The sequence below is a fragment of the Acipenser ruthenus genome, chromosome 26, assembly GCF_902713425.1.
Source record: "Acipenser ruthenus chromosome 26, fAciRut3.2 maternal haplotype, whole genome shotgun sequence".
NCBI lineage: Eukaryota > Metazoa > Chordata > Actinopteri > Acipenseriformes > Acipenseridae > Acipenser > Acipenser ruthenus.
In genome coordinates, this window is record NC_081214.1 from 4,151,830 (window position 1) to 4,173,854 (window position 22,025).

The window sequence follows — 22,025 nt, forward strand, 5'->3', positions numbered from 1 at the left end:
CTAACTGCATCTTCACACCTGCTCAGGCAACTATGAGTTATCCAAGCAATTGAGATTCTCCCCGTTTACCATGCACAGCCAAGCTTTCAAGACCTCAGATACCTACGGACGGTGGAGCAGGGTATTTATACCTACAGTGCTGTTGGTACCCCAAGTTTCAATTCACCACATGTGATCTGTGTAAATCACGCTGTTTTGTGCAATAAATTACATCCAATACAAATATTAAATATAAAAAAGGTATTTATTTTACATTATAAAACAATCTAATATTACTTGTTCATTTCAGACATCAGGATTGTTGGGAGTGATTTTGGAAAGGAGTCAGCTAAGATCTGTGACTTACGCATGGTCAGCAAAATATTTCAGCTGATACAAACCCTACGAACTGCATGCCTTTGGTCAAGACACTAAAAATAAAATGAGCACCAGAATTTACAATTGTTACAATTTATGACTTTAAGCTCCCAGTACGATGTGTCAAACTGAAAAAAAAAGCATTGACACAAAGTTCAATATACTGTTATACACCAAAATATTTGGCATGTTATACATCGGTACTTCACATTGAAGCTGATTGTAACAGTTACAGTAAGTCTTCTGTATGTCACATTGGTCCTCGTTTCTTGCACATGAACTTCTGAAGCTGATTGCTTTGCAGATGGCATTAATAGTTACAGTAAGTCTTCTGTACTGATCTTTATTATAGCTACAGACCGAATATAATTGAAATAAAAAAGCCCCATTCCTACAGTGCACATTTACACAGCGTTATGTTTCTTTTACCTTTCTATGTACATATTAAACAACATGTAATCACCTATTCATTACAAAAAAACATATACACTTTAAAACAGAATCTGTCCTGTTTTTAACTTAATTATATGGTATATCGCCGTAGTTTTCCATTGTCGTTAGCAACTTGCATGAACAGAAGTCAAACACTGACTGTACCTGCACATAAATCTGCTGTAAAAAAAAAACACACATTTTAAAAAGCTTTTCTAGCTTAATGAAAGCTTTATAAATGAGGTTTTAGGCAGATCATTAACCCTTCATATTAAAAATGTTCAAGGAGATGACTCCTTGGCGTAGTGCTTCCCAGAATGCATCCTTGCAGTTGTGTCTCGTCTGGGCCTGAGATGTGGGCTGACCCCTCCCATGTTGTCCAGGAGGCTAACACCGGTCTCTGTGGGTTCGACCCTCGTTCCGCGGGTCGGGTTTGGGGGCTCAGGTCCTGAAGAGAGAGAAGAAACTCTTCTTCTCAGTGTTGAGTCTGCTGGGCCGACGCAGGAAGGCCAGCGAGTTGGTGCTGTTGGCTGGCTGGTGTTTCCTCTCGTCACGCTGCTGCTGGCTCTTCAGTTGCTGGTTGATCACGATCTGAATGTCGTCCTGAAAAAAAAAAAAAAAGAAAAGAAAAAGAGGGTTCTGAAATTGAGCTCTGAATTCAATTGCAGTTACGTACTGAAATAATGTTTGCAGTATCAATGAGAGTAAATTACAACACAACATTTCTTCCTTTTGAAATGTACACAATTTAAAATGCAGCTTGAACTACAACAAAAAAAAAGATTTTTGTCATGCAGGGATAGTACATTGTTATTTAAATTGATTTTCAGGATTCTATTATGATTCTTTCATTATACAGTGTAATGTATAATTTACGCTGGGTAAAAACACATGCACTTAAGTCTTGTTAGTTGTGCAGCTGTATTGTGGCCACCAGAGGGCGCACATTTCACACACAACAGGAGTGCAACTTTGATCCAAACACAGGCCTGACTGCACAAACAAATTACTTTTCACTGGAATCCAGAAACTTGTATTGGACCAGTACAGGGCATGAGAAACCCCTCGGGTCCAGAGTGTTTCTAGATTTCTCATCTGAATAAAAGCAATCTGTGCGCACATGAGGAGCACGACAGAAACTTCATCTTCCATGGTCAGCACAATCCCTAGATCTCAATCCAATTGAGCATGTCTCGGGACGAACTAGGACAACGCATTCATCACCGTCTGCCTGCACCTCTGCACGAAATATTAATGACTGGATCTCTCGAGACACCAGTACTTTCCAGGCTGTGATCAGGGCAAACGATGGCCCACGCGATATTAGCTACAGTTTTCACAATAGCGGCCAGCCAGAGTGTCTTTAACATGGCAAAGCTTTGTGTGTATTAGTAATCAGATAATAATTATAAATCACAGAAATCTACCAATCACAGTATTTAACAAAATTCCTGTACATCTAAGCAGAGCCACAGCCAATCACAGAGGCACTTGCCCATGCACCGCCTATACAATAAACACACATGCTGTATAAACCTCTAGTACAAGTACAACAAAACGGGTAGCGAGCTGCTTTCAGAAGCAGAACACACTGTCTGTGCAGCACAGTACCTGCCACGCCTCCAGCTCCTGAGATAGCTCTAGCTTGCGATGGATCGCTTCCAGCAGCTGGTTGTTCAGCAACATCATGTCATTCCTGCTCTTAAGCAGTTCTGACTCCATGGCATTCTTCCTAAAGCGGGAGCACAAAACAACAGGAACATGACATCACAATATCCCCACCGCGGATTAGCAGAGCATCAGAAAACACAATACAAAGGCATTAACAGAGGCTGCGGTTTTGTAGCTCTTTCATGTTGCTGCATTACCGGTACACACACATGGAGGGAGTCTGCAAGCTTTTGATGTCTATATGTGGTTCATAACATAGTTTGAATAAACTTTGCAAGTAGTAGTAATGGAATGGAATGGAACAATGACAAATGGTTACATTGCAATCTGCAGCAAAGAGAAACACGGTCAGTTTGACAATAAAACCTGTATGTGTAATTCTGTCTTCTGTCGAAATCAAAGACACCTAAATAAAATGATGTTAACAGTCCTACTTTGCTAAAGATTAACATGGAAAAAGTACCATTTTATTGAACTAGAATTGTTATTACATTTATGGTAATTGTTTTATGTGGCAGTGGAGTAAGGGTCAGTTAAATGGGGTCTCTATACCTGGCCAGCATTGATAGTGTGTCAAGCAGGAGCATGTTTTGAGTAATATGACACATATCCAGTTAGTGGTATAGGCATTAGCAATGTAGTAATTCAGCCAGTAGGGGGCAATAGATGTTAATGCACCTGGCTGAGATCACTCAGGTCTCATTCTGAGAGTTTCACTTACTTTACAATGGCTTCATCCCGGTCTCGAATGGCTTGTTGTAATTGCCGCTCGGCTTGGTTTGTCTCCAGACGTTCTTTCAGCTCCGAATTCTCTTTGCTGAGCTGGTCATTCTGCGATGAGAGAAGGGGATGTTGAGATTACTCTTTACTGTGCTCTGCTTAAAGCAGTATTCCTCAAGTGAGATGAGTGCCTCTGGACATAGGTCAAAAATGATCTGAAAAATTCCTAGAATTCTTGAACTATGAGCTTTAGGCCATGTTAAATTTGGATTTTTTTTATGTCTGCCCCTAAATAATAATGAATATATAATTTATTATTTTTTTTTTTAACAATAGACTTGGCAAGAGGATTGAGTGTTTGAAAAGGCATGGATGATGAAACTATTAAAGAATTTCAGCTGAAATGATTGTCTTCTTGACTCGGTTCTTCTTGTTCTACCTCCACACACTGGCATTACAAAGCCAAGCCTCTTGGTTACCTGAGAGCGCAGCTCCTCTATTAAACCCTGGTTCTCACGAGGATTCTGCTGTTGAGAGACACTGTTCTGCTTCACTTCCTGAAAGAGGACACAGTGCAGACTGTAGGTCAGGGGGATCAATGTTACACAACGGACGTTATCTCTTCAGACCTCTCTTTGTGTTTCATTTAATAACCAGGGGGCTTCATGAATGAAACAGGCTCTGATACCGATGACTAACCAAGCAAGAATGTACCCATTCACTGAACACAAACCTGCGTCTGTAATTGTGGTCACTTAGGCAATAACAGTGAACAGGTACTGTACACTAGCATGACATTTCCAATGGGTTTCTAAAGATGATACTGTCTGACACAGCTAACCACTGGCTCTGTATATTGTCGGATACTGTCCGGTGATTGGTTTTGTCCCGGATCTAACTCCTCAAAGTGCTGCTGGAAATTTTAACTTAATAACTTTGAGAATCTAGCCCTTTGTCTCCTAGTGACAAAAAACGAAAAAGATTTGGGTGTGCCTCGTTCCAAACATAATGAGGAAAGGTGTGAATGCTGGCATGAATAGAATTAAACCACGTCACCTATTGTTTGAGGTGGCTAGTTTCGTATTGGTAGGTCAATTCTCTGTAACAAAACCAAGCCTACCTGTGATGAGTGGGTCCGTGCCAGTGTCTGAGCTAGCTGGCTGAGCTGAGACAGCGCTATGTGCAGGCTGGCAGACTGGAAGACACTGTCTGCTGGGCTCTCTGACGTTTCCAAATCAACCACTGTTTGGAGCTGCTCCCGAATGGAATGGATTTCTCTGGTAATCTGCAAGGCAACCAGAAAGTGAGACTCTGATCAATTAAAACTAGAGTAAAATAGCACACCAAACAATGCAAGACCACTATGCAATACCAATGTGCAACACCCTCTGAAAACCTACTTAAGGTGGTCACCACAGGCCACTACAGATGTCTTAACTGAGGGAACATAAAGCTCCTTTGTGGCTTGGAACTTGGTTTCAGGAGACTAAGTTTCAGACCACTGCATGTCACACCAGGGGAGACTTGAGGTTTGATACAGAAAAGCTGCCTCAAACTAAGTCTCCCGGTCTCTTGGAACCAGATTTCAAGTCACTGTTCCTGAAAAACAGGAACGCAGTAGTATCCTGGAAACAAAAACAAACACTACAATAATAAAACAGCAGACTACAGCATTACCAGCACTGGCAAAATAAGCATAGATTAATTCTCAATAATGCCAACGCCATAGATATTAAAGTTTGATTTAATTAATGGTTTGGATTTGTTAGCGCACTATTAATTACTGGTCTGTATTGGTTCATACTATTGGTCAGTCAAAATCTGAAAATGATCCATCGTAGCATTGTAGCTTCCCTTGAGCTAGAATAGTAGAGAATCAATTCAGTACAACAGCACTGCCATTAAAGAATGAGTGGTAAGGGTTGACAGTGGGGTTGGTAAATGTCATATGTGGTTTTGTGCTACACTGTCAACATTCATAGTTTCCACTTGTCTCTAATTCAGAGCCAAGGATACACTGGACAAGTCAAACTGAAACCGATATGCTCACAAACAGAACAATTGTAATGGAAATGTTCAAAAACAAGCAGTTTAGGGAGAAACAGAACCCGTTCCGTGGGCGTTCTTCGCAAAAACACCTTGCGTCAGAAAAATGCGTTTTTTGTAAAACAAAACAGTTTGAGGATGAAACAACATACTGGAAAGAGAATCGTAGTGTGGATGGATGACTAAAGCACCATCACTCAAATGAACTGTCATGAAGGTGTGATTTTAAAACTGGAGCACCATGGAGGATTACAACAGAACAAAAACCCCACAGTGTTCCAGTAACACGGCCCGTGTTTGATGCTAGTTTTGGAATGCCTGTGTGCTCCGCGTCAAGGGCCCTTTGAAAACGGGCCAGCCCCAAGTGATTTGGAACTAAATGTATTACAGTGACACAGTTAATGGGGACATCTCGTGGTGCAAACAAAACCCCATGAAGACAAATTATTCCTAAAAGATAGCAGCCACATTAGGGGCATCAACAGTGCTTGTACTGCGATTGTAGACAGATTAATGATTACCAGTGGACAGAAAGCTATGGGTTTAGGGCCCAGGTGTGGCACTCACGAGAGGTATGTGCTATAGATAGGAACCTGACGTCAAACTGGGTGAATGGCAGGGATTGGGATGGATAGAGGCTGCCTCACCTGCTCCTTCTCGTGGCCCCAGCTCTCGTTCTCCAGGCTCTGCTCGATCTCAGACTGCAGGGAGAGGTTGTGCAGGGACTGGCTGTGATCCTGCAGACACACCTCCTCCTGGAGCTCCTCCACTTGCAGCTGCAGCTGCCTGCTCCCCTCCCGCGCTGCCTCCAGCTCCCGCGCAGACTCTCGCAGCTGCAACGCAAAGCACCACGCGCATTAACACCTCAATGCATGACAGGCAACCATGGCCAGTGGTGTAGTCCAGCCGGAAAGCAGACAATAGACAAGCAAAGTCACATGACTCACATCTCCGACACAACTGTCTGATTCAGTCAGCAGTCCTCTTGATGCAATGAAAAGGGCATTAGGAACTTCTATTACAAACTACTTCTTTAAGAAATGCTGACGAAGACGACAGCAACAGTACATCCACTAAGATTGTGGACACAAACGAGGCTGGAGAAAGGCACTTAGATAAATGCATTGCCGATTATAAGTGTTCAGTACACAAATAAAATGTGAATTCGTATAATTCTTGTTTAAGAAAATCTATATTTTAGTGGCGTTCCGCTAGCTTCAGATTTAGGACTAACACCACTGACCAAACCTGCTGCTATAAATTAATACATTGATGTTCTTCCAACAGTTTTGATACAGACCTGAGATTAATGGATAATGTGTCCTGCTATTGTCAGATGGGTCACAGCTACATTCCAATGACTTAGCCCTTTTAGCCAAATAACTACTGCAAAGGCAACCCACATTTTGAACTCTAGCAAGCTATTCACGTTAAGAACGTCAACTTTGACTCTGCAACTTCAAAACATCATTTTAAATTGCAGGCTTTTATAAGTGGAATTTTGTTCATATAATTCAGCATGCAGGTGGATTTTCTTAACACTGGGATTCTATCAGCTTTGAAGTAATTTCCTTCTCCGCTCTGTAGTATCTTCAGACGCAAGACTTTTAACCTGGAACTGACAGAACTTTCCAGGATAAAAAAAAAACCAAAAAACATATATACCGTTCAACAAGCAGTTTTCTGTAAGGATGCAGAAAATGGAAAAATCACCAGATTGTAGCATTTAATTATCCCTGTGTGGGGTTCAAAAGCCCCCTCTACAATTCCTTTGTATCTTGAGATTGACAGAAGTGTGTCATGCCCTTAAGAGTACAAAATCAACAAGCTAACAGTGTGAGCTTGCAGGGTTTGTCAATGACACTTTTATTGAGCAAATTACACACTGTGTTACCTGCAGGGCCTGCTCCAGGCTTTGGCTCTCCAGTCGTGTGATCTGTGCCCTTAGGGAACTCAGACTACCCTGCAGAGCTTCATCCTCCAAACACACAGTATTAATCCTCTGCTCCAGGGCTAGCTTCTGCTCGGACAGCAAAACCACCTGCACATGAAAAGCACACACTGGACCATCAGCTCCACGAAATCCAAGACAGTAAGGGTGGGGGGACCGGCAATCCGTAATCTATTAATAATTCTGTAAATGTGTACTTCCAATATCTACAGTAGTCTCAGATGTGCAAGAATCTATCATGAGCAAGGCACATGGAAAATGGAAACGGGAGTTTTTGTGAACAAAACCAAAGCATACCCGGTGGCACGATCAAAGTGGAATATCGGATCAGATCGAAAGGGTTGCATAAATGAAGTCAAATAGATATGCGGAAATGATCTTAACCAATGTATTCTTCTAGGTGTTTATAATCACTCTGTGCATCACTTTGTGTTTCATTTTAAAGCACCACTGCGACCTGAAAAGGGCTCTCAAGTGATCTCAAAGTACAGCTGGCACATCAGAGTGTAACCAATAACCTGCCCCCTTGCAACACTCTGCCCCTAGGGGGTGTCAGAAATGCATCAGTAAGAAATACCGCCTAGAACAAATGTGATTCTAAACAATAGCAATAATACATTAGTTAAGGTAACTGATATTTCTGACCCCTGGCTAGTTGCTCCTGCCTGTCTGCAAGACCAGCCCCTCACCTCCTCCTTCAGTATGTGGAGCACAGCCTCCTCCTGGTCCAGGGAGCGGTTCTTCTCCTGAAACTCATTCTTCAGGGTTTGCAGCTCAGCTGTGAGGCTCCTCTCGGCCTGCACCGCCTGCAGGAGGGACAATCGCACTGTCACTATGGAACCATCGCACTACGAAACCACGAGAGCTGTAACAGACTAACCCATTTGAAAAACAGCCAAACTAAAGTGTTGCCGTGTGTGGTGTGTGGTGTGTGCTACACCTGGCAGGTGTTTTTTTTTATTATTATTATTTTATTTCTTAGCAGATGCCCTTATCCAGGGCAACTTACAATTGTTACAAGATATCACATTATACAGACATCACATTATTTATTTATTTTTACATACATATTTTTTACATACAATTACCCATTTATACAGTTGGGTTTTTTCTGGAGCAATCTAGGTAAAGTACCTTGGTCAAGGGTACAGCAGAAGTGTCCCCCACCCGGGATTGAACCCACGACCCTCTGGTCAAGAGTCCAGAGCCCTAACCACTACTCCACACTGCGGCCCAGTGTGGAGTTTTATGTTTCTGTCTGTCCCTTTCAGCCAAATATCCTGTCAGAGCCCTGAATCAGCTGTTCTAAAGAGCGTTGTCATGGCAAATCACAGCCACACAACAGCGGATGAAAGCAGGTGCAGCGTGGCATCTTGGTCCTGGCAGTGACATCACAATGCCAAAGCAGAGAGAGAGAGAGAGAGAGAGAGAGAGAGAGAGAGAGAGAGAGAGAGAGAGAGAGAGAGAGAGAGAGAGAGAGAGAGAGAGAGAGAGAGAGAGAGAGAGAGAGAGAGAGAGAGAGAGAGAGAGAGAGAGAGAGAGAGAGAGAGAGAGAGAGAGAGAGAGAGAGAGAGAGAGAGGATGGCTCCGAAGCCCAGTTCAAACAGACCAGTCCTCTAACAAACGGGCCCTGACCTAACATCAGCCCCAGCACAATAGAAGGAGTCGCCTGTACTCAATGCACCAGAGGGGGGCCCATTTGTTTCCGGCAGCAGAACAAAACAAGTACAACATTAGCCCCGGCCCTGTGGTGTGTCCAGCTTTACAATCCCTCTAATAATCCCACAGCCCCTCACCACACACTGGGCCAGATTAAACAGCTGACACCACAAGCAGCAGCAAACCCCAGGGGCTCCTCAAGGGTCTGGAATGGACAAATGTATCTCAAGGGGGTCATTGAGAATGAGCACGTGGCTTCAGGCGTGTGAAGCTTGTGGGGGAGCTGTGTAATATTTAGCAGTTTGACATCATGTAGCGTGAGCTACTGGAATTAGGGTTCCAAAGCCCAGAATGACTGGCTGATCTCAGGCATGGAGCTTGAAAGTATACTTTTCTCAAGCTTCCTTCTGGGGAAAGAAAACAGAAACAGGAAAAGAGGGTGTAACCACAAACCTTCTGATTACATCACGAGAACGTGAGCTACAGACAGCGTTCAGGGATATCTGAACTACAAATCCCAGATACAATCTACAGGATGTGTATTAAATCATTTAGAAAATAATACGAATGCTGTTAGCCTTACAGTGAACCATACAGTGCATCAAATCATTTTATAATATAAAAGTGTAAAATGAGTGTCTTGTTGAGTCTCAAAAGTCAGTTGGTCACATTAAAGCTGCTATTACATTCTTTCCACATATCAGACCCTTATCATACATGTATATGCTGAACTAATTCATATCCCAAATATGTTAACGTTTGGATAGGTAAAGATTAGTTTTTTCTTAATGTTTAGCCTTTTAAGAAATTCAACACCCCTATTTAATAACAATCTGCCAAATAAATCTACCAATTCCCCCAACTGTTTTGGGCCATTAGTATGAAGATCTCGTGCTGACCTCTGGCAGTTGAGTTTTCAGTCAAAGAAAGGCACCCAGCTTAAAGGCTTATCCTGGGAAATAAAAGGATCTGCCTCAATGCTGTATTTATTCTACAGGCTATTCAATCTTCTTAAAAACCCACGGACAACAAAACTCCATTTCCGATTGTTACAGATCTGTATCCTCTGTGACTGTTCTTGACAAAACAACGTATGTAAATAACATACTAATCCCTGGCAGGCCTAGAAAAAGCTTTCATTTACAGTAAATGTTCAGGACCCCTTCTATCGTATTAGAGAGCAGTGGCATGGCTGGAGTTTAAAGAGACAAACAAGAAAGAAAGAAATGTGCGTGAGAGGGGAAAGAACTGCAACAAATGGATGTTAACATCTGATTTAAGACAGTCAGGCTTCTCATGGTAACTGATCACTGAGAATCCAATTATTATCCAAACTTAACCTCCACTGTATATCCGTTGCTGCATACAGCATTAATATAGGGTTAACACCAGGAATAATCAACAAGTCAAAAGAGAAACACCACGGAGAAACGAATCAGTGGAAAAACACAGCGTATCGCAGGCTGTTCCAGCTTAGATACAGTCTATTTAGGGAGCTTTATGTTTGCACGATGAAAAGCGTATCCAAACGTCCTCCAAGAGCCCATTGAAATGATTAATTAGGCAATCTGATCTAGTACACTGCACATGGTAATCATTAACAGTGGGTAGGGACACATTAAGCAACAGAAAAAAACTTCCATTTAGAAGGAGATATTTTCAATGCGTGTACTCCTGTCAAACTTACAGACATAATAATACACCCATCCCCCCAATACTAACATTCGATAACCTCCTAATATCATAAAGCATGATACGTTTGCAGAAAATTCCCCAAAACACAAAATACATGTAGATTTTCTCTCTAACAATAACCTACTCATAAAACATGCAACTTTTTCATTTTTCATAAATAATGGATTTTTTTAAATCAATACCGCAATCAATCAATCAATCAATCAATCAATATTTGATATAGCGCCTTTCATAGTGAACCACCATCACAAAGCGCAATGGCTACCCAAGAAAGTATTACAGTAGATGGTGCATTGATATTTACAACGAAGTTGATCACACCAAAGTGTTTTAAAGCTAAACCTATGTGATACTTCCAACTAAACATGCCACAAGAGGCGTAGTCACTGAACTTGAAAAACAACTCATATTCACCCATCCTAAATCCTATTTAATCTGTGGACGGATAACTTCCATTTAGCCTCAGCCTCTAAGTACTGGTCACAGATTCCTGAAATGTCTTGTAACAATTGTAAGTCGCCCTGGATAAGGGCATCTGCTAAGAAATAAATAATAATACTAATACTACTAATAATAATGTACTTGTCTTTCCGGTTTGATCAATGGCGTAAGCAGCACACATAGTTCTCAGTGAACTTCAGAACATACTCACCATGACAACCACCGGAGACTCACTTTAAGAATAGGGTGTTCTAAGCCAGGGCAGGTAACCCATCAAACAGCAGGGCAAAACAACCAAAAGTAACTCAGATCAGTCTTGAGAAAAGTAAGGAGTTCCTTTTGTAAATCTTTTACAGCAGTTTAAAGTACAACAGCATGCATGATCTCACACGCAGACGAATAGCTCAGAACAACTTCCTGCTCCTTAAGTGCCGAGACTGATACCAGTGGCAAGCACGTTTTTCCTGTACAGATGACTGCTACCCTTTGAAGCTCCAGAACTATTCTTGAAGGCATGCTAAGTATGTCAAACATGCACAGATGTCACCATATTTTGAGAGGGTTACTGCTTTTTCATTAAATGTAGGTATCAAAACCAGAAATCAAACGACCAGACAAGGCCTTTTCAGTATTACTACAGATTATGTTCAGTATTCGGAAACAAATCACTAACATAAACAGGGTCTGGCCAACAAAATTCTGAATTTTAAGACAGTTGGACTTTTGTGAAGTGTCACATAAGTGCTTGTGGCCAATTCCTAAGAATATGGGCTGAACGTTTAGATGACTGCGCCCTAACTTCTTGCTAGATATGCACGCTGGCAGCATGGGCAACATTTCTGAAGAATGAAACAGCGGCGTTTGTGTTCCGTGTCGTCTCAAACTTTCTTTTCTTTTTTTTCGAGCAAGTGACACAAATCAGGGAAATAAGCGCTCTGCATTTGGCGAGCTGTGTGATGAATTCAGAAGAGACTTTTCTTGGGTTTTCTAAATAGACCTGTCAACACAGATCAGGATTATACGTGGAGACAAGCTCTCCGACCGTGACCCAGCTCGGGTGGTGCACTCAGCAGGCTCAGACTCCTGGAGCTCGGTGCACACAGTCTCCGCTAGCTTCATTCTTACACATGTTTGACAAGTCTCGCTGTGCGCAGGTGCTGGCTTCAACTACGCCAAGGACTTTCCCTGCTGGCTGAGCAAGAGGGCAGCAATGCCAGCGATGAATACAAAATAACTCCATTGGTCATTTTATGGGGTTTGAATGTGGTAACATAATGGAAAGGCAATGGCAGTAGATGGGGGCTCTGATGAGACACAATAAAATGCACATATGAATGCAGGAATGGAAATAAGACTCCTATTAAATAGCAGTTTCAGCCATTCCTGGTTTTAGTACAAGTTTGATTAGCCCCAGTGTAGCGGTAGCAAGCTCAGGTGTGTCACATTAAACTCAAGGGGAATGGATCCACCTTGTGTGAAGTCTTTAACATATTATAATACATGCTGTACCATACCTCTCTGGGCTTTACAGTGCTTGCCTAGGCTTTACCATGTGTTCCTTGTGCTTTACTACACTGTTTTGATACTTCTGCTATGATAAGGTTTTGTTAGGGAAAATTTCAGATTATTTTGTCAAATAACAAGGTCATGAAGCTGGGATAGTTACGGAATATGATCAGAACCTGAGATGATTAAGAGATGACATTGCTGGTTAACAAAACCTTTTTTTTCCTACTTCCTGCTCACTGACTTTGTTTTGCATATATGTTATCAAGTCCTTTACAGAAACTTGAGCTGATCTGCTTTCAAAATGAAAACTTGAACTGTTTTAAGTGTCCTCCCCCCAACTATTTCCCATGTTGCGTAGGTGTGTGTTATGGTGGTGAAATATTGGCTTTAAAATAGCTCTCACACGTAAATTGCGATAGGAGATAGCGATAGTATAATTATGAAAAACAGTTTGATCAACGCGCTCCCCTCCGGTACAAATAGTTTCAGCATTGAAGTCAAACACAGCCCCACCTGTGAAAATTTTACATTGCAAACTTGTGGGAGAGGTATGGCAAGTCTTTTTACATTCCCTGCAAGGGGAACGTGGCATGCACTGAGATAAGCAGGCTGCGTTACTGTTCTGGTTACAGGAAGTTTGTTTGCGAAACTAAGTTGTATGCTTTAATGACATCATGTTCAGTTTACTGTTTATGATAAAGGCTATAAAAAGCTGTGAAGGAGACAGGTAACAAATAATAAACTTCTCGCACTTGAGTTATGACATGAGGTTTCCTATAGCCTTAATAAAAAAAACAAACAACACATTCACTAAATGTAGTCACTTGTCTCCAGTCAAACAAATGTACCTTATTGGTTTAAATGACTCAGATCCAGAACCTGCCACCCACAATACTACCATTGATACGGTATATTTGTAAATATTCAGAACTGTACTTTTAATTAGAATGCTTTACAAACTAGTTTTATTAGACAGGAGTAAGATAATTGACAGTGGAGGTATTTATTTCGGTGTCCCAAACTGACCTTCTTCTACCAGGAAGCAAACTCCACAACGAGTTCATGAACTCTGGGATATTCTGATTAACTCTTTTACACTTTTCAGTTACATTTATGAATATTAAATGGATTTATACTACATGTGTGGGTTTTCCCATGAGGTCTCTATTTTTTATTTTCAACGGCCAGCTTGCCGCAGTAGCATCACAATCAGGACAATCAGGACTTTGAATTGGGAGCTCCCCACAGCAACGTTTCATGCATCAAACGAAAATAAACTACTTAGTGGATTCTATCATCATAAGCAAATAACATGTGGTATAAACAGAAAACACAATGGGTTGTGGGTAATTCGCAAATCTGTAAGCAATTGGTCAGTCAAGACGGGACTTCGGCCCTCAGTGTTTGTGCCTGGATTATTTTTGCGTATCCTCTCTCTGTAAATTGCATCAGTACCACATCATATGGCTCAGGACTGCTCCCGGTACCTTGTTGAGTTGTTCTATCAGTCTCTGGTTCTGCTCGCTGCAGTCCTGTATGCTCTGGCTCTTGTCCTTCTCTGCTTGGTCCAGGCTCTCGCTCAGCCTCTCCACCTGTCTGTTCAGCTCCTTCACATCCTTCTCCAGCTCACACACCTGGCTCTCCCACTCTGCCTGCCGTGCCTTAAACTTGACCTGCAGCGTGTGCTTCTCCTGTTCCAGCTCCTGCAGGGTTAAATCACATGTCAGGGCACTGTCAGCTTGTGCTGAAGCTTTTAAATAACAACCACAGAATTCTTATCCACAGCTCCAAACACTTCAACTCAAGCAGACAAATATTTCAACTAATGCCACCTCGGTTTTTAGTTTGTGTTTTTGCTTTAGGTTTTCTTGTACTGTACAGTAACAGAGTTGTAATGTGGGGTTCACTGTTTTGAAAGGCGCTTTACAAATGTAACTCCTTACTTCTAACACTGATCACAACATTCAATTCTTATTTTGTATATTCACTTATGGGATAAGACCTTGAGAACTAGGCAGGGATAGAAATAAGACTCCTATTGCACAGCAGTTGCACCCATTCCAGGTTTTACTATGAGCTTCATTAGCCAGTGTACAAGTAATATGTGTGCCTTACTAAACTCCTAGTAAAACCAGGAACAGATCAAACTGCTATGGAATGGGAGTCTTATTTCCAAGGGTGTCAAAAGCAGCAGCAGCACTATTTTGATTTCTACATACCAGAGTTCTTCCAAGCAAAGGAATTAGGTACCCAGACTGATGGGTTAGACATTCGGGTGTACCTGGATTTATCTGGAACAACTCAGCCTTTTGTTGAGGTAGCTGTTCAAGTTCAGCAGGGTGTAGTTAAGGTGTGTAATGTTAATGTGTCTGCAAGGGTGTGGGTAATCACATCGGATCTGGTTTCACAGTTGTTGCAAACCTCTTACTAGGAAAGCACTCATACAAGGCACAAGGGAGCAGCTTTACTAAGCATTTGTCTGAAGTTTACTGCTTTCCTTTCAAAACAGAATTTAAAAAAATGTTCAAAGCATTAGAAAACGCTTGAAAAAAATATTTGGGGAAGTCTTATAGTCTGTCAGCATTAACAATCACTTGAAAAAAAAACTTGTCTGTGGATGAGCAAAGTGTTTCCCTTTAACAATTTATAGGTACCAGTACTCTCTGTAACATTATTGTATAGATGCCTTATCTCAAATCAATAGAACGATGTGGGAATGACCTGAGATCCTTGTCATATAATTAGATTAATAGGGGGCTTTGTGCTGAACAGAAGCTGCACAGTTCCTCCAACTCGCTGTGCTTTAGGGCTGCAAGTGGTTTCTAAGCACTGGGTTTACTGGAGCTCATCAGATTACCTATAATAATGACATGCTCCTGTGATCTGAGGAGGACAGATGTGTAGGTTCTTATCTGCTTGTCATTCTCTTTGCTTATGGAAAGCCTTGGGACAAAGAGTTATTTACATAGAAATGACTGCATCAACAATACAACAGCTGGGTCAGAAAAGCCACACGATACCAGGCTGTTGTTTACGTATATCTGAATGTGACAGAGCCTGGGACACACTTATCTGATTTAAATTTATAGCTGAAGCCCTTTGTATTTTTTGTATCTATATAAATCTTTGCATTGGGCATCCTTTTTTGTGAAAGGCCAATAAAACCATTTATGTTGCAACCCCTTGAATGAGGAGAGTGGGGTGTAAAGCTATGCTTTACCAATAATCTATGCATGCATTTATTTAAAACATTTGAAGAGACCCTTATAAAAGATTACCATAGTGAAAGCATAGCAAAGTGAAAGCATGGTAAAGAATGGTACGCAAAAGCATAGCAAGGTATGGTAAAGCACATTAATGAACATGGCAAAGCATGGCAAACTATGGTACACAACCATGGGAAAAGCATGATACAACTGGGAAAATACCACAGAGAAATAAACTTTTATAAAGGGGGAAAAACCCTTTGAGATGAATCGTTTAAAAGGGTGTTTAGGATAATAATAATATCCACAAGACAATGATCTAACATCCACAAGACAATGATCTAACACAACCTGTAGAAAACAGTAGCTGAAACTATTCCATGCAGCTTTCAAATGTGTTTTTCAAAATGAAAATAGGGAGTTAGTTAAAAACTGGAGTAAACCCTTTTAACAGATAACCCAATTATTATTTCATTCTTCTGTTGGGTAAACAAAACCAGTTTCTAAATCTGACTTCATGTACCAGGAATGTTTTCATGTTTGATAAGGTGCAGTGGAAGTTAGACCAAACACCAAAACACGTTAGGGTTTGAATTACGATTGTCTATACGTCATCACATTTTATATTACATGTGCATACATCTCAACTATCTATTTTCACATTCGTATCTGTTTGTGTATATATTGTAAGGAGAGCATACGAGTTGTTGTTTTTATTATTATATATATTTACTCTGAATAAAGTTGGTTCTTGTGGTTAGGCACAGTGCTGTGGTGTACCCTCACAGTGGAAAACATGTCATAGAAACTATGTGTCTCTAGGTCCTGTAAACAGTAGCTCGTACTAGAAACGTTACATACATCATCACCCACACAAGACTGATCGAGACCTTAGATTATTTCAGTACTTGAAAAAAAAAACCTAAAACGACCTCTTACCTCAAGCCTGTCGCTATATTCCTCGTGCAGGGTGTTGTTCTGCTCTTTTAACTGTCGGTTTTCTGACAGAAGCGCAGTCCCCAGCTCCGCAGCCAGAATCAACTCTTGCTCTTTCTGTTTCAGGGCAGCGAGAAGCTCGCTGGGATGGAGCTCCCCAGACAGATCTTCAGCGTCCAAGTCAAACGAATAAAACTCTTCTTCCATCATGCCTAGCTGGGACTTTAACCCACAAACCTCTCCTCGGTCCATGCCTTTAAAAAAAAATGAAATGCAACTATATCCGAAAACTGCAGTGTGGTACTATAAAATAATAATAATAATGTAAGAATAATAATAATATTAATAATAATAATAAAAAGATTATTTCCCTGAAACTACAGCTAAATGGTACTTGATTTCTTTTTTAAGTAGTATGAAAAAAGATCTTTGAAATAATACAACTCTTGTACGAGTATTGTAGTTGACTGTGTCTACGCGTCTGTATGTGTCTGAATTTGAAAAGGGGCAGGTCTTGTGCCGCTTTCAGGTGACTCGCGATCTCACTCTCTCGCTCTCTTTACGGAAATTAGTTTTGTTATAAGAAAAAAAAACGCGTCAGCAACAGATGATTAAATGAAATGAGAACCAATCGCCTCACCCATAAAGGTATGCGATTGTTAAAAAAAAAAAAAAAAAACAAGAGGATTGTTTTAGATTTTAATGTTCACCCTAAAAAATACGTTTGGTGCATGAGATCTTAATAGGATAAATATTTTTTTTTCTGAGTCGTGAGTGGATCGTGTAGACGGACTTAAAATAGATAATTTCAAGTAAACATTAAAAGTAATTAAAACAGTCAAGAGATGTCAAATACCCTGGCGTCTCCTAATTGATTTAACTATGATCAGTTGGAGTTGCAATGAAGATCGACATGTGCCTTTACTATCACATATATTATATTAGGTCCTATATGATTTTTAAACCCCTAAGAATCAGATTTAATTGAAGAAAAATGATGATCCAATTCTTGTAAGTTTAGAAATATTACAGAGCTGCATTTGGGTTAGAAACTACTGGGCTGTTATGCTCATATGTGCTTTGTGGTCCAGATCATAAAATAGTGATCAATGGTGGAATATCATTCCATATAGATTTAAAAAGAAACAGTTTAATTTCCAGCTAATATAACACGAGCTGCAATTGTGACGCAATGTCAGTTGATTGTAAGTGTGAGTGTGTTTTAAAACATGACTTGACACGGGTCTTGGTGACAACAGGTATCTTTTGATATTGATGTGTATGTGCATATAGATACTTGTTCATTTGTTGCAAACACAGCTTTGGCAAATACATTTTTCTAGTATTTATAGGGGAGAGGGAGTCAAATAAAGTGTATCATATTGAACCAAACGTTATCCTTAGCTTTGAAAGGGCAAGCCCAGAAAGATTGTACAAATAAAAAAGTGAATACAATTATTCTAATAACCCTTTATAACACAAATTAAGAGGGGTTAAGTATTTTGACTAATCCATTACAGCTAATGACGCTTTGTTTAGCCCAAACAAACATATTTGTCAAGCCCCCAGCCCCGCACCACACCGCTGTCTCTCACTTGTTCTATTTTATTTTGTACATTTTGAGCAAATGGCCCACAGCTGGGGGGTCTGCATCTGAAAGCAGCATGCGTCTGCATGGGGGGCGGGTCTTGGTTCTTTGTGTAGGCAATGCACCCAGGTCAAAGGGCAGCCTGTCGGAGAAGATGCAGTCAAGGGCATGGAAAGGAGGAAGCATCGTGACGCATGGCACAGTCATTGTATCCAGACAGCCTCCAGCGTCTGTGCACATGACCGCACAGATAACACTGTCACTGTACATATATTACGAGATGTCATTATAGAATACTTGTGCCTTTGTTTATGCAAAAGTCATTATAAAGACAGACACCTCGCTTTTGTTTCAACACCATTCATCTGACAATGGGGACAAGAATGCATAAAGTATACAGAGAAAACATATAATGTAACTATATATATATATATATATATATACAGGATCAAAACAGTTGCGCCCTCACACCACCTAATTTAGTACTGGGGAAATTGCTATAAATGCCGAATAGCGACACATAGTGGCTGATATTGTAGCGGTATTGTACTCACTAGCTTTTTCTGCACTTTTACAGTGGGACGGACAATCTAATACAACAGCGACTTAGAGCTACGACAGTGGGGTATTCTGGGATAGAAGCACACGGACTCTACGTATTGTGATGTTGTGCATGTGATTTAATTTTGTAGTGCTATTATTAAACCGAGGTCACGTCGAATTAAAACACAAGAACTTTACTACAACAAAAAGTGCAGAACACGTTTACCCCAAAACTGCCGGTCTTCCTTTACGTTCAAATCAAACTCATGCGCGTGCACTGGACTCAAGACCATTTTTCTAGAAAATTATTTTTGACCTTGTCTTTTGTACCGGAAGTAGGAAGGCGTCATCATCTGATGTAATATTCTGGAAATTGCCGGCAGGGTGCTGTAATAGACCAGAGGAGGTCAGTGAGAATTATTACCTGCAGTAAAGTAGCGTACTGTCGGGGTTTCAACAGTTACTTGTAAATTTGTCTTTTAACTGAGAAAAAAAAGAAGATGCCGAGAGGAAGCAGAAGCAGGACATCGAGAATGCCCGCTCCGGCCAGGTAAGGAATCTCTCAGAGTTCAAGATTCGTGTTTTCGTACTCATGCGAGGCCTAAGTGAACAGAATTGACTGAGTAGTGTAGTGAGTGTACCTTACAATTAGTGACATTCCGCACATTGTTAAACGATACTAGTACTGTAGCACGGGAAGATTTTATAATCTGTTTCCTTGTTGTTAGATAACACGACTACGATTTAGTGATGTTTTCTAATGCGTGTAAGCCTTGTGTAACTCTTGCTTAATTCTCATTATTCCAAATCATTCTGTCCTCCTGATTTTTGCATTTGCATGTTTATTTGATAAGCGACGAGTGCATCTTTGCAGATTAGTTATTTAATATTTTGTTCTTGTGTAAATGCGTGTCATGTAATGTTTTGGCCACGTGATGCTAAACGGGATAAGGCTAAACCTCTCTGCAGTTGTGCCAACATGACGTCAGCAAAGACAGCTTATCGTCAGTTATGTGTTTTAAGAAAAAAATAAAGGAATTTCACTCTTGTGTCCAACCCAAAAAAAGCATCTTTTATTTTATATCTGGCTGACATTAACTGGGGCAGCAGTGTGGAGTAGTGGTTAGGGCTCTGGACTCTTGACCGGAGTTTCATAATGGCTCAACAGTTAGAACCTCGTCTGTGAAAGGGAGAGTACACGCTCACATGTTACACATGCTGCAGCCCCATACAGTTAGTCGTTGATTAGTACCTTGAACTTGAAATGTTTACTCACTGAATCCTCTTCTTGACAGTCGGGCACCATCCCGGCCTATGGCACGGGCCGCCCCACCCCCAGCAGCCTCTTCAGTACCTGCTCACCCTCCTCCGTCAGCGATGGCCGCTCCCTCAGCAGCCCCCAGACAGCCTGGTATGTTTGCCCAGATGGCGACGACAGCAGCTGGAGTAGCCGTGGGCTCAGCCGTTGGACATACAATAGGCCATGCCATGACCGGGGGCTTTGGCGGTGGAGGAAGAGCTGAGCCAGCAAGTCCTGATGTCACTTACCAGGTAGCGCGGGGGCCGTCGGGTGTCGCTTTTGTTTTTGTTGTAAAACTCCAGGGCGATACAAGGTGTTGCTGTGGCAAGTGGTACTTGCGTAGTGCACTTATCTTCCTGTTGGACAGAAAGGGCTAGATTTTCAAATCTTTTGCTCCAGTCTGCATTTTACTATGCAGACTGAACTACTTCAGGGTCTAGATGGGGGGGGGGGTTAATTAGTTCAGTTAAACAAGGTTGGAACAAAGACCAGGAGTGAAAGGGTGAACTTTGGCCACCCCTGGCATAGTAGCTCACATTGCCAATATCTCTGCTGTAACTACGGCTTGAATGATGTAATTCCAGAAATTCAGAAGAGTAACCCAGGGTGTGTGTTCTGTGTCCCTTAGGAGCCCCTTCCTCCTGCCCAGCCCATGTACCAGCAGCAGCAGCAGAGCCAGCGCAGCCCCTGTGAGTACGAGCTGAGGCAGTTCATCGAGTGCGCACAGAACCAGAGCGACTTCAAGCTGTGCGAGGGCTTCAGCGAGGTGCTGAAACAGTGCAAGTTTTCTCATGGTAAGTGCTTGGAATTCATTCAAAGCAATATCCCCCCTAGAAGCAGAATGAATTTGAAAAACTGTAACACTGTCATCCGCTATCAGACACACTCTCCACTGCCTGAGACACAGTGACAAATGAAATGTGCACACCAACATTTGTATTGTAAAGCGAACATGAAAACGTGGATATTTACCATATATTTGAGGTTCTTTGTATCTATAGCCAGCAATAATGATCATGGATTAACAGGGGAACTGTTTCAGGCTGGTCATTTAGGTTTGAATATACATTCATGACATCAGTACTTGCATGCTTTTTAATACTGATCTGGAGACTGAAGGAATGCTCCAGAATTAAAAGGAATCCTACTGAAAACGAATGAATATACTCGCTGCTTCAATGTGAATCAATTTTACATGATTCTTTTTCTTCCTACAGGAATTTAATGTCCAGTGGAAGTGGAAGATGTGAGGATCAGTTGGTTATCGATCATGAAACGGATTGTACACCATGAAACCATGTGATTTTAATATAGATGCAATGACTGTCCTAGTAAAATAAATGTTTGAATTTGTCAGCATTTAAATTATTTTGAAGTTGATGCAAACCTGACTGCTTTAATTAAGTTTAAATCTCTGAAAGCAATATATATTCTGTCTTATTTGCTTAATCAGTATACACTGTATTGATTCAAGTATGGGGTAATCTTTTGAGAATGTATATCTGAAGGACCAAGGATGTCAGCTGTTCAGTTTGCCACATGAAGAGACAACCAGTTCTGTGTTTGTCTTGAGGAGTAGGATTGTAAGCTGTTTTAATTTGCCATAAATTAAGGCTTTACATACTTGCACAGTACATCCATAGTCATTTATCAGCCAACAACAAACATATAAAATCCTTTACCAAAGATCCATGTTCAAAATACCGAAGGTGAAACATAAATACAGCGAGAAACCTGCTAATGGGATCCTGAGTTTGTAGGCAGTTGAACCTATAAAACAGCAGGTATTGTATTGGGTAATAGTGACGGGGATACATTACAATCGGTGCTTGATTCTTTAAACAGTTTCATGTACAATTCATGTTAGCTTTTATTTGTTTTGTGACTGAAAGGGAATTTAAGAGTGCAGTCATTTTTAGTTGCAGTTTTAAACAGATGGGTAGTATAGGAACACAGAATTCTGTCACTTGG

General features: G+C 41.1%; 2 protein-coding genes across 2 annotated transcripts; one reads left to right on the plus strand and one right to left on the minus strand.

Annotated features, from left to right (window-relative positions):
* Positions 1-225: 225 nt before the first annotated feature.
* Positions 226-17,307, minus strand: LOC117430296 (BICD family-like cargo adapter 1). The gene is made up of 11 exons (XM_059001040.1): positions 17,076-17,307; positions 16,627-16,877; positions 13,969-14,184; positions 7,867-7,983; positions 7,121-7,267; positions 5,874-6,059; positions 4,301-4,465; positions 3,660-3,737; positions 3,182-3,291; positions 2,401-2,521; positions 226-1,392 (listed from the first exon to the last, which is right to left on the minus strand). Exons 2-11 carry the CDS (start codon positions 16,873-16,875, stop codon positions 1,231-1,233), a joined length of 1,551 nt encoding a protein of 516 aa, XP_058857023.1. The 5' UTR covers positions 16,876-16,877; positions 17,076-17,307; the 3' UTR covers positions 226-1,230.
* Positions 17,308-18,871: 1,564 nt separating this feature from the next.
* LOC117963325 (coiled-coil-helix-coiled-coil-helix domain-containing protein 2-like) lies at positions 18,872-21,422 on the plus strand. Its single transcript, XM_034902909.2, has 4 exons — positions 18,872-19,304; positions 20,050-20,305; positions 20,683-20,848; positions 21,272-21,422. The coding sequence occupies exons 1-4, from the start codon at positions 19,255-19,257 to the stop codon at positions 21,277-21,279; spliced, it is 480 nt and encodes a 159-aa protein (XP_034758800.1). The 5' UTR covers positions 18,872-19,254; the 3' UTR covers positions 21,280-21,422.
* Positions 21,423-22,025: the final 603 nt, after the last annotated feature.

Coding starts and splice junctions, on each gene's coding strand:
- LOC117963325 (XM_034902909.2), top strand. CDS start 19,255: ATGCCGAGAGGAAGCAGAAGCAGGACATCGAGAATGCCCGCTCCGGCC. Junction 19,305..20,049: donor AGAATGCCCGCTCCGGCCAG/GTAAGGAATCTC, acceptor TCTTCTTGACAG/TCGGGCACCATCCCGGCCTA. Junction 20,306..20,682: donor GTCCTGATGTCACTTACCAG/GTAGCGCGGGGG, acceptor TGTGTCCCTTAG/GAGCCCCTTCCTCCTGCCCA.
- LOC117430296 (XM_059001040.1), bottom strand. CDS start 16,875: ATGGACCGAGGAGAGGTTTGTGGGTTAAAGTCCCAGCTAGGCATGATG. Junction 14,185..16,626: donor AATATAGCGACAGGCTTGAG/GTAAGAGGTCGT, acceptor TTAACCCTGCAG/GAGCTGGAACAGGAGAAGCA. Junction 3,738..4,300: donor CACGGACCCACTCATCACAG/GTAGGCTTGGTT, acceptor GTCCTCTTTCAG/GAAGTGAAGCAGAACAGTGT.